This window comes from Sceloporus undulatus, chromosome 4, assembly GCF_019175285.1.
Source record: "Sceloporus undulatus isolate JIND9_A2432 ecotype Alabama chromosome 4, SceUnd_v1.1, whole genome shotgun sequence".
NCBI lineage: Eukaryota > Metazoa > Chordata > Lepidosauria > Squamata > Phrynosomatidae > Sceloporus > Sceloporus undulatus.
This window is the reverse complement of record NC_056525.1, coordinates 32444758-32457517: the sequence shown is the minus strand read 5'-3', so window position 1 is coordinate 32457517 and position 12760 is coordinate 32444758. Positions and strand designations below refer to the sequence as shown.

The window sequence follows — 12760 nt, the reverse complement described above, 5'->3', positions numbered from 1 at the left end:
TACAATGGTTTAGCGAAATTGTGTCCTTTCTATAAAATAGCAAGATCAAGGTTTGCTTTTTGGATTTAAATATTTTTGTAATATTTTCAAGCCATGGATGGTTGAATCTGTGGATATGGAGGGCCAGCTGTACTAATTAGGATCATGCCAAATTGTACATGTAACAAATTATACATGTAACGAGTAGTGTTGCCAACCCAGATGCCATTCAGAGGAGGGTTAATTTGGGGCACTTTGACTATGTTTCAATGTTTGAGTGATCAATAAATGTTACAGCTGCAGGTAAGTGACAGTATTTCATCCACAGCAATTTCACAGTGAGGTTATCAACAGATAAAAGCAATTAGATATTCAGACTTTCCGATGAAGATTTTACTGTTTGATTGCCATGCTCATTCATAGAATGTTACCAGAACAGAGTTCCAGACAACAACATTTTCCATTTGTGGACCTCTCATGTTTTCCTACGACTTCTTCCATTTTCTTTCTTACTAGTTCAAATGAAGGGGGAATTGGAACAACTGTGTAATATAATTTTTACTGTTAGTGCTGGAAGCTGTCTTTCAGGAAACACCCAATCAATTACAGGAATGACAAAATTCTCCATCTCCCATCAACCACTGGCCCTGCTGTCTGGGGCTAATGAGGGTTAGAGTCCAATAACACCTGGAGAGCTGCAGACTCCCAAATCCTGGATTAATAGTCTCCATCGCATATGCAAGCCATCATAGTTTAGTGTGGTTTGAGTATTGGGCTAGAATTTTGGAAGAGCAAGATTTGAATCCCTGCTCAGCCATGTGAACCCACTGGGTGACCTTGGGAAAATCATACTCTCTCAGCCTCTGAGGAGGGCAATGGCAAACCTCCTCAAAACAAATGTTGCCAAGAAAACTCACAATTTGGACCAAAGCAACTTGAAGGCATACAACTCCTCCTCCTCACATTTCCTTCCTGGATTTGATTTTATTTGTTGGTGTGCTTTTGCTTGTTTGGTGAAAATGGACATTTGAGGATCTGAGTATTGGCATCAATGTTCCATGATGGCAAGAAAGATCCTGGGGCATATATTATAATGCAGAAATCTTCAAGTCCCCGCATGGTGAGAAAAACAGAGAAACTACTTGGTTTGGCAATGAATCTGGGAAATCCTCATTGCTGCTGATTGAACATAGTACCTTAAGATATGCAATTTGTTTTACCAAAGTGCTATAGCCCCTCCATACACTGCCATGTCTTTATGATGTTTCCCTTCATGTGTGCCTAATGAACATTCTGCATGAATTAGTATCAGATTTCACCATTTACATTTTAAAACTCTTTGAAAGTAAGAATGTTTACAATTAGTGCTGAAAGAACTTCACTTACATTGTTTCAGAAATACTTTCAAAATTCATATAAAATGGATCAGTATTACTGTGGCCAGACAGTAGAAGAGGGAGGCTAAGGGGAAGAGATGGGCGCTTGCTCCATAAATTCATGCTAAAGAGGTGAGTTCCACCAGAAATTCTCTTGATCCCACACTTTTGGCCACTACACTATAAGTAAAGGGACTTCTGTTTAGGCAGCTAAAAACTTGTCAGATGGCAATATAAAGCTATTCTTTTACTAAAATATTAACCTGTCAGTCCTATACAAACTTTGTGATCTACCAAGCTGAATGCAATCCACATGCTATGTAGAGCTTGTAAGGGGGTTGATGATCCATCTATTCAGTGATCCGATGACAACAGCAATATTGATTTTTTTTGTTATAGTGATATTCCACGTTTCTTCTGAGAACATCCATAGTTATCCTTCTCCCCTCATCAAAACAATGCTGTAAGACAGATCAGACCAGGAGAGAGCTACTAGCTCAAAGTCACCCAAAGCATTTCACCTCAGAGGAGACTTATACCTGGATCTACTAAGTTCCAATCCAGCTTTCTAACTACTATACCACACGATTTTCATGAGAGATGATAGGAGGCATAGTTGATATGGATTGCATTCAACTTGGTGAGTCAGAAGCAATACAAGTCCCTTCCAAAAAGACATGTTACTATGGCACCACTTGACTGAAATCCATTTTTCTTTTCATCAAGCCATTCTTAGGTTTTGTACCTTCCTGACATGTACTGCATGCTTGCAATGTGATAATGCAGAATCAGATGAAAGAGCAAGTAAACCAAAATCTTTCCTCGACTCCCAGTACTGCCCCAACCCAAGTTCCTAGGCCTGTGATATAGTTTAGCCATCTTGCCTTCATCCTTACTAGCCCCAAGGCTTCATTGGTTCTTTCTCAATAAAACACAGCAACACAGTTGCTTGTTTTGGAAAGGAATATAATTATCTATTATGTTACAGTTAAACATTTGTCATGTATGTATATATGTATGTGTGTGTGTGTGTGTGTGTGTGTGTGTGTGTGTGTGTTTTGGGATTCAGGAGACTGCAAGTTTGCATGAAGATCTTGCATGAAACAGCTGCAGCTGGGCCTACAGCAAACTTGAACCACCAGAGTGAGTGAAGCAGGAGTGTTAGCCATGAAAGCTTGAAGAGTTAGATTTGTGTGTATATAATTTTTTGCAGTCCCCTTACTTCACCCTGTTCTCCCCTTGCTTCTTGCTTTCCCCATGCACTGACTATTCTGCAGAGGGGAAGGCTTCTTTCTAATCCTCCCCAGCTAGAACCATTGGGATAGAGGGAGCTTCAGTGGGGTTTACTCAGTGGGAGTCAAAGAGCCAGCCAGACATTTTCACTCAGCATTCTCATGCTGGCAGGGTCCATGTGATGGGGTAGATGCAGAGCATGGCCAAAGAATAACACCCCTTTGTCCTGCTAGCTTTTGATCTCCTGTTCTTCAGGGCCATCTTGCTGTAGCTCTTCCTCATCTGATTGTACCACGGGGGTCTCGGCCCCTTCCTCACTGGTATCCAGGCTGTTCAGGTCTGTAGAGGCTGAAGATGTAGACGAGATCCTGGATTTGACCTCACCAGTACTGGGCACTTGCAGAGATATTTCTTCTTGGTAATGGTTGGAATCTGGCCAAGGAGAGAGGCAAGAAAGGGAACAAACATCTGATGAGTATGCTAGCACTTTGCTGCCCCTTCTGCTCCGATGACCTACTGGTTAGCCAAGCTAGGCTGTCCTATCCCTGCACCTTCTATTATGTTGCAGAAGGAAATGTAAGCACTGCTGCAGCTTTTCAATGGTACTTAGACCCTGCTGGCAACTGCAAGTGGTTAATCGACAAATATATCATGCTATTAATAAAAAATGCTAATGTTCCAACTTTTTTTACTGTTATTGCAGCACTAAGTAGTACTGTTCCACATGCACACCATCCCTGTACTTTCTCATTATTTTTTGCATGCACATTCCTTGCAAAGCTATCTTAAACACAGCAGAAATAGCCACACCTGTGTTGACATTTTAGTTCAAATGTGATTCAGTCATGGAAGTTTTTCTAAAGCTTAATTCAATCACAGAAGAATTCCATAGTCCATTCTAGGACATCATTTGCCAAGCTGGTTCCACCATATGTTTTGGACTACAACCCCCAGCTTTCCTGACCACAAGTCATGCTGCCAGGTGTTATTGGGTGTTGATGTTTAAAAAAAAAATCTGGAAGGCACCAAGTTGGAGAAGGCTGCTTCGGGTGATGCCCACATAATAATATATTAGAAGGCATTGTACAGTTAGCTGTTCATATATGCAGGGATTCCATTCCAGACTCCCCTACAGATAACAAAAAATGTGGGACCTCAAGTCCTATTGTTCCCAGTAGTGACACAGCTATGTACATGCACTGCCATTGGGGTGAATGTAGTGGGGCAATCCACGGATGCTCAAATCCATGGATGGCAAGCCCGCAGATAACTGTAATCCACATCCAAGATCAGATGCACACATCAGACAGGTTGTGCAATTAAAGGTATTGAAACTATTGTTCCTTAAAGCCACTATGTAAAGGAGGGTAAGCACTTTGTGGCCCTCAAGGATGATCCTGCATGGCAACTTCCATCATTCTTCCAGTATTGGTTATGCTGGCTAGGGCAGATGGGAGTTGCCGTACAAAATTTTGAGGACCTATCTAAGCATCAAAGAATAAAATGGAGGTGCAACACATTTTCACATGGATGCCTGGATAAATCTTTGTCTAATCAAAAGAGTCATATATAGTAGTATCTTTATTTATCTGACCATGTCTGACTTAATTTAAAATATTATAAAAATATTTAGATCTTTTCCAGATGTTGCACTGCACAGAGCTTCTTTATACAGAGAATATACACAGAAAATTGTAATTAGAGAAGCAGCCCTATCTGGGCCTCTGTGTTTTCTCCTACCCCCATGCCCACCCATTGCTCAGAACTTAGTGATTTTTTCCCTTTTATCTGTCCCAGTTACTAGGACATGTCAAATTTCTAAGAGTGTCTTGCTCAGCAGGTTGACTTCATTTTGCACTGTGCAATTTACAGGTATGGAACTGGCAGAAGTAGTAACAGGATTATTACATGACTATCTTGGCATAGCTACAGGCACAGAAGGAAAGGGGGGTGGGTGGGTCTGCTGCTCTATACACATATATTACTTGTCTGTGGGGTTTCTGCATACCACACAATCTCATCTGTGTAGAGAATTCAGCTGTATAAAACAAACTCAAGAAGAAGGAAAAGAAAACAATTTTCTGCCCTTCTGATATGGATGGATAATATCCAAATATGTGCAGGATATCTTGCACACTACAATGTTTGCATACCCAGTGATCCAGAAGGGATTCTACAATAGTTTCCATAGCTCCTTGATATCCCCACTCCACAGTTATTATGCTCCAAGCCTGTTTCCCCATGTACAATCTAAAGCCCTACTCTTTTCTTCTCTTACTTCACTCATTGCCAAAATAATAGAAAGATATTTGAAAATTTGCATTTGAAAAGGAGAATGAAGTTCAATGGAATTTCACTGAATTTACATATTCCTTCTTAGCTGTTGTGTTGATGTTATCGTGGCACAGAACATGCCACCTCAAGGTGCCATATGGTGCATATAGCTCAAAATGTTGTGTAATAACTGTCCCCTGTGTTGCTGATGATCCAGGCTGCTAATGAATCATTAGCAACAGAAAGCACTGCCTGTGCGACACAGTAACCCACTGAGATTGGGCAGGCTGAGTAAATGACCCAGTAACCCTTCCACCAAGAGCAAGGTTGCCTCTTTGGCCAGAAGATGCCCTTTTTGAAACCCTGGCCTCATATCATTATACAAACCACGTGCCTTGCATTCTTTCTCCATGTTTGGCAACGGGTGCTTTTTGTGCATGGCTTGTGAATAACGCAGCTTGGAGAGCTCATCAGTGAGGCTATTTAACTGGAATGCAGGAGGCTCTTCTGGTAAAGCATTTGAATCACATTCAGCTTGAATCACTAACAGGCTTTTCTTGCTTTTCTGTTGGCCTTTCCCTGGACACAGCAGCAAGCCTCCCAGAATAAGAATGACCATAGTGGGGATGAAGTTTTAAGTTCTTACATATATCTCTTTTTGCACATCTTAGAGCATGCACAGATTCAAAACATTCATGTAGTAATGCTGGATGTCCAGTGATAATGTATCAACTTATGTGTCCAAAGTAATAAGCACTGGCTAGATGATGGAATGGTACTTTTGTTTCTTTGCATTTCATTGTTATTTTAATGCTTTCTTTTTATGGGATCAAACATCCTTTCTCTTGGTTGGGGTGGTGCGAAAGGTGGTGCCTTTAACTCAGTGGGTGGAATTTCTAGCCTTTTCTTCCCAGTTTGGCCCAACATTGTGCAGTGATAGTCATATGCCATGCAGTAACATTAACTGAGTTCACAAAGTGATGGAAGACATGACCTGAGTCTCTCCTTATTGAAGAATAAGTTTGATTTGAAGTAAACAGAGTTGATATTTACAGACTAGTAAATTCAGGGAAAGGGAGACAAAATCCAGTACCTTGCTGATATGATTGAACAGAATAATCTAACACCTGTTTTTGTACCAAACACTAGAGCTTGTTTGGTATGACATAAGGTGATTATACTCTTCATGGCACAGGAATTAAGCATTATCACTTGCTAATATCTGGTAATGTATGTGTGTGTTGGGTGCCCTCAAGTAGTTTCTGACTTAAGGCAAACTTATTATCCTAATATTTCTTAGATTGTACGCCATAGGCAGGTTTACTCTTATATATTTATTGTATTATGTACAGCGCTGTGCAAATCTACAGCACTATATAAACAACAACAACAACAACAACATATCACGGGGTTTTCCCGGCATTATTAGTGGCACAAAAATGTTAGACAAAAGAAATCTAGTGAACACTGTTTGCTATAAGCCCATCACCAGTAGCCAGGTAACTGGGGACTCACCACTGGCCAGGAGAGGCTCAGAAGGGCTACTCTTTGTTCCTCTTTTTTGTTACAACAATTATTTTAATTTCATGTGTTACATTTAGAAGCCCCCTTCAATGAGCACCAGGCATTCTACTTAGCTCTCCTTCCCCACTTTATCCTGACAACAACATCATCTGAGTAGTTGGCCTAAGTAAGGTCTTTCACTGAATTTAATAGATATGTAGAAGCTAAAACCTGCAGTCTCTAGTGTTTCAGTCCAGCACTCTAGCTCTTACACCATGCTCACTATCAAAGTTAATTGCTGCTCCTTTTCTGAAAGTCCTATATATTTCTACAGAGTTTAGAAGGGAGGTGTTACAACTAACAAATTTATACACAATGCACTATGGGAGAAGAGTAAGAAAAAGACGATGAGGGTTCAATTCGCTACTTAGTGCAAGTCACATTCTTTCAGACTGGGAAGGCAATCCGAAACCTCCTCTGAATAAATCTTGCCAAAAAAGACTCTAAAAATGATAGGGTAGCTATAAGTCAGAGTTGACTTGAAGGCACACAACAACAACAACAACAACAACAAGAACCACAAAGCCACCTTGAATCCCATTTTGGGGAAAAGGCAGGATATAAATTCAGTACATACATACATACATACATACCTAAAATGTAATAATATATAGCATTTTTATTTCTTTTCTATTTCCATTTTAGGTGTAATAAGTAACATTAACACATTCCTTCAAAAACTTGGGAGGGAATTCCAATTTTCTATTTTAAAAAATATATTTATGTAAAAAATGGAAAAGATATGTGTTAGCAACACATTACTTCATTAAAAAGTAACAGATAGTGCTAATGTACAACTTCATAAAAATAACACCCCATGTTCTACATCACTGTTTATTCGAGAGGAGAAGGGGAGGTAACAAGAAAGCATCACTGTCTAGCACTGTCTAGTAATATGCTTATAGTTGCTAGGCAGCAAACTCCATGTGATTTCCATTATAAGAAGGATAAACAGAGCTTTGCATTTGTCCATTCACACTTAGCACATCAGACTGAGAAGGCACACAGGGCTCTGCTATGGTGAGATATGTTGCATTTCTTCACAGGCATGCAAACTAGCACATGCAAATCTGTGTTTTCTTTAAAACGTGGGTAATGCATTTCCTCTCCTTTCCAGAAACAATCATGGTGCCCCTCCTGCCTAAGTTGCAAGAAACATCACTTACAGTTCCCTGCAACTAGACTCCTGGTTCCAAAGAAGGGAAGGGCAGGTTGCATACCTGTTCACCGTAGTTCTTTGACTGGTCATCTTTGAACGCACACAATTGGGTTATCCTGCATCTGTGTAGCGCATATTCCACAAAAAAGCTTTCCTAGCTATTGTAGAAGATTCTAAAGATGCACTGCACAGGCATATTTGAGTCACAGAGACCATGACAAACCTATTAAATACTGAGACAAGAGGAGGTCCCAGTGCACCAGAGATGGGCAACCTGTGGCCCTAGTCCTAATTTCATGAGGTCTTCAGGTTAAAGTCCCAAACCCAATGTGATGAGGAGGAAGAAAGAGAGGGGGGATTTGGCTGGATTCAGTTTGGAGAGGGGGCAGGTGGCAGATGAAGACATTATTTTTGTGTCAGGTAAAGACTTATTCTGGCAGGTCTTTGAAGACTGATTGTTGAAGGGGGAAGAGCCTTCCATAATGTACTCTACTTTCTATTTGTTGTTTTCTTCTTAATGCTTATGTTTGGTTTTAATTGTAATGCTTATGCTCAGTTTTAAGTTTATTAATTACATTTTAAATTTTTGTATTATTATTATTATTAAACTTTATTTATAATGAGGTGATTTTTTAGCTATCTAATTGTTGCATGGCACTTTAAGTTCTAAGCTTGGGGAAAACGCAGGATATAAATAAATATAAGTACTGTATAATAATTAAAAATCTCTCCCTTCAGACTTTTATGTTCCCTCTGAAATTGGTTGCAATCCTCATGTTAAATGGGGGTAATGATGAAAGGAAGATGGAATTTGCCCCAACAATACACTAATGTGACCTATCACTGTTATAATGTAATGTATCTTGGCAGTGGCTTGGTCTTGAATGTACATCTAAGATCCATTAGGCTTACAAAATACCTGTTCATGGTGATGAAATAGTACAAGAACTAGTCTGAAGGTATGGATGAAAACATCTTTCATTTTTGGATTCTTCTTGCATTATGACAATGTAGAATTTCATGGTGAGTGCTTGCACTTCAAAATATACCACTGCACCACTGTTCAGAATATTAATATGTTTTGTTAAGAGACCAAATGGTGAGCCAATGGCATGGGAACCATGCTTCCCCTTCTTCGCTGGCCACTGCATCCAGTCTGGCATTTTCACTTGCTCAGAAGAGTATAAGTGATGGTTCCTTAAACCCATTCATTAACACATAGCTCCCCACTGCTCAAGTACATAAGAACAAGCAGACCTGACATGCAAAACACTATAATCCACCAGCCATAATGTGGCCATTCTGGCTTGGACATTCTGGCAGCTATAGCCCTGAAATGTTACTTTTTAATTAATTAATTAATTAAACAAAATGATCCATGGGAATATCTGCAACACCCAAGTTTGGAATAAACAACCAGAATGATCCACTGATGAAATAGTCAATCACATTTGGTGCTTAGTCTGTCATCAGTTCTTGTTCAGATATGTTCAAATCAGTGTGGAGAGCATCAGAAATGAACAAGAGTTACTTTTAACAAACTTAGGATGGAAAGGATTTGGAAAAGGGAAAAAAGGACTGGGGAGAACAGGACTAGTGATAGGCAACACAAAGTGATCCAAGCCAAATAAAGTGAGGCATGGAGATAAAACAACAGGAAAAGGGAGGGGAAAGTGGCATTGCTATGTATTAGTAGCAGAGTGTGAGTTGATCATGTGCTGGTTTTTAAATTAACACAGTGACATGTGATGGCTTCTGGGTTTAAAGTAATTGATTTCAGGCATTTGGATTTCTCAGCCAGACATGAGAACTTATATATCAAAAGCCAATCAATTGATTTCATTTTAACATGCAACTCATAAAGGCTTCTGTCTTCTGCTTGGTCATTTGATAATATGCCTTGCAAGCGAGGATTATTCTGCCTACATTACGTATCCATCTAAGAGGCAACAACAATCTCACTTGAAATATCAATGTCTGACTCTTTTTGTGCCATAGCATTTCACTACAAAGCAGAATAGAGCATTCATAGTTTGCTGTCAAGCAAAATAGTCTTTTGTGCAGATGAAAACCTAGGGATACAATACATAGATACAAGCATCAGTTCCAGACATAAAGCTCTTCATGGGGTTTTGTTTTTCTCTGTCACACAAATGGAAGAAAGACCAGTGCCACAGACTTGAGGATCTGATCCATGCAACACATCAGTCATAATCTAAAATTAGGCACATTTTGGTTACCTGTGTTTCTAGCCTTTGCTCATTGCTGGAGAAGAAAATCTGAATGCAGGTAGGATCTATCACAAGCATAGAAATTAAAGGTGGCATTTGGCAGTAATTCTAGTAGTAAAGGTGTTCAGTTTCTGTCTAGCCAAGTCCTGGTTGGGATTTCTAGCTCTTTTCTTTCATAAAGAGCTATACTGCACAAAGTTCCACAAAGATCTGGATGTATCTAGAAGCTGATGGGAATGGATATGGGAATTGCTCATACCTGGCAAAAGAGTGGGTACATTGTTGTTGTCCTCTGTCCCACAGCTAAGGAACACATCCACAGTGTCTTGGTCAGAGAGGTCCATCATTTCCATCTGTTCCAGCATGTCCACATTCACCTCCATGGAGGAAATGCTGCCCAAGGGAGCTGGCAAAGACAGGAAAACCATCAAATGGCATGCAGCAAGATGAATATTCATTACCTACTAGAATATACAACACCAGATGTCCATGTGATAAATATTTACCCTTGCCAATCTAGAATTGGATTATCATGTGTCTATTTCCTAAACAAACAAAACCTCAAAAGCATGCAAAAGTAATACAGAACCGCCATGCAAGTGGAACAAAACTTTCCCATAGTCTCATGCACTGTGTATTTCAGAGCCTGAGACAGTTACTTTTTTTAATTACAACTCCCAGAATCTGCCAACAGGTATGCTGAGTAATGAGTTCTGAAACTTGTACAATGGGATCTTGATATCTGCTGGGGCTTGGTTCCAGAACCCTCCGTGGATGACAAAATCTGTGGATGCTAAAGTCCCATTAAATACAGTGGTGTAGTGAAATGATGTCCCTTATATTAAAAAGCAAAATCAAGGTTTTCTTTTTGGAATTAATTTTTTTTTAAAAAAAATATTTTCAACCAGTAGATGGTTGAATCTGTGGATAAAGAATCCATGGATACGGAGAACTGACTGTAGTCCAAAAAAAGAGTAACCTTTATACACTTTGGTCTATAGTACCTTTAGCATCACTTACGTCTCCTGTGTTCTATCTGCAGATGGGATACTGGGAAGAAGAAATCGACATCATGCTGGAAAACCTCCTCAAAGAATCTCTGCCTCTCACGTAGTTTGAGCTGTTGTTGCTGCAGCTGCTCTGCATCGAGTCCCCGCTGCCCATTTTCCATGTCGGCTACAAAAGGAACCAGAGAAAAGAAAAGTTTAGGCAGAGAACAGAGGAAATCAGAATCAGCATCTTTTCAGCTTCTCTGAAAGACTGTATCTCCTTATATGAGTTGGCACAACTCATTGAGATCATTGAGAGAGGGCTTTCTCTCTCAAAGGGATGTTTGGTAAGGCACATCTGGTAAGGACATGGAAAAGAGCCTTCTTGCTGGCTACTCCTGAGTAAATCCCTGGCCACTGAACTAGGGATTCCAGCTTGGATTTGACCTCACAACAACCACTGTTTTCTTTTGTTATGATAAAAAATATTAAGTAAGTTATAATTCTGATATTGTTTAATTGTGTTTTAAGGGAGGTGGGAATGGATGGTCTTGGGAATGTACAATTTTAATGTTGTAAGCCACCCCGATTGCATTACGTAGAGGAGTGGGATATAAATAAATTATTATTATTATTATATTATTACTCCTAGGTTATGGAAATCCTTCCCACAGGAGATTCAATTGTCCCCTTCACTGCTCTTTCAGCCAGCAGAGAAATACTTTTTTTATTTAGCCAGACCTTTAGCTCTTGTCTCATGTGGCAGGTGGTTATTGTTTTTTAATGTGATGTGTTGTGCTTTTTTTCTTTTTTGTTATGTTGTGCTTTTAATAGATTTTTTAAAATGTTTGGGGTTAAATGAGGTTAAATGCCAGTACTGCAACCACAGCATTTTGAGTTCAGTCCCAGAGGGATCCAGGTTGAGTCAGACTTCCATCCTTTCATAGGTCAGTAAAATGAGTACCCAGCTTGTTGGGGTGAATTGGCTTACAGATTGTAAACCACCTAGAGAGTCCTGAGTTCACTATGAAGTGGTATAGAAATGTAAATGCTATTGCTTTCTCCCATCTGTAAGGAAGTATCATAATAAAATAAAAAGAGAAATTTTATTCATATTTTCCCACCTCTCCCAGATGGATCGAGGCTGGATTACAAGCCGATAAAATATACAATTCACAACAGTAAAATACAATAACAATTTACAAATAATTTCTTTAAAACAGGTTCTGTCAGAAAGCAAGGGAGGAATAGAGATATACAATCTTGGTCAAAAGTGGAATTATATTTTTTATACTAGGTCAGGTCAGTAAGCTTGCCGGAAGAGATCCGTCTTAACTGCCCTCCTGAAAGCATCCAAGGATTTCCTCATCATGCCATTGTTTCTTCAAAGCAGCAATAATAGCTTGTCCAGACAGCAGCTATCCATATTGTCCATATCCAGAACAAGATTACTCGGGTACAGATGTAATAGAATGATACCCTCCATTCTTGAACAAATAGTATAAGCAGCATATAGAGCAGACAGAAGATTATAGCAGTGTTAGAGGCACTCTGATGATGGCTAGGAAAAGTATGGCATATAGGCTGGATGTAGCTTGCAACACACTTTTGTGGCCCTTAGCTATCTGATCCCTCAAAGCTCCCAAAAACCCAAATTTGTGGTGGTGATGATGGGGGGAGTGTTGATTAATCAGCAGAAAAGGATCTGTCTCTGATTTAAGAAGGCTCCAGAAATGAGAAATATTTTTCATACTCTACTTCAAAGCCTCAAAGATTGCCTGGATGAACCCAGAAATAGCATGCTTATATATACCCTTGGTGTAGTTGCTGAGAATGACCTCTGACTGTAATTTTCATCAGGGTTTTTGTTGTTGTTGAGGGGGGGGTGTCCAAAATGCAGTGGTGTGGCCTGCTATGAGTGTGCGGCAGTGGAAACTGAGTTTTGCTGCAGTTGTC

At 39.7% G+C, this 12760-nt stretch overlaps 1 protein-coding gene across 3 annotated transcripts in view; it reads right to left on the bottom strand.

The window, feature by feature from the left end:
• Positions 1-354: 354 nt before the first annotated feature.
• Positions 355-12760, bottom strand: part of DBNDD2 (dysbindin domain containing 2) — a 34437-nt gene continuing 22031 nt past the window's right edge. For all 3 annotated transcript variants that reach the window (XM_042465604.1, XM_042465606.1, XM_042465605.1), the window contains exons 2-4: positions 10836-10991; positions 10075-10221; positions 355-3020 (exon numbers count right to left, since the gene is read on the bottom strand). In XM_042465604.1, the coding sequence (XP_042321538.1) occupies positions 2818-3020; positions 10075-10221; positions 10836-10991 (506 nt within the window). In that variant the 3' untranslated portion in view covers positions 355-2817. The remainder of the gene's footprint in view (positions 3021-10074; positions 10222-10835; positions 10992-12760) is intronic.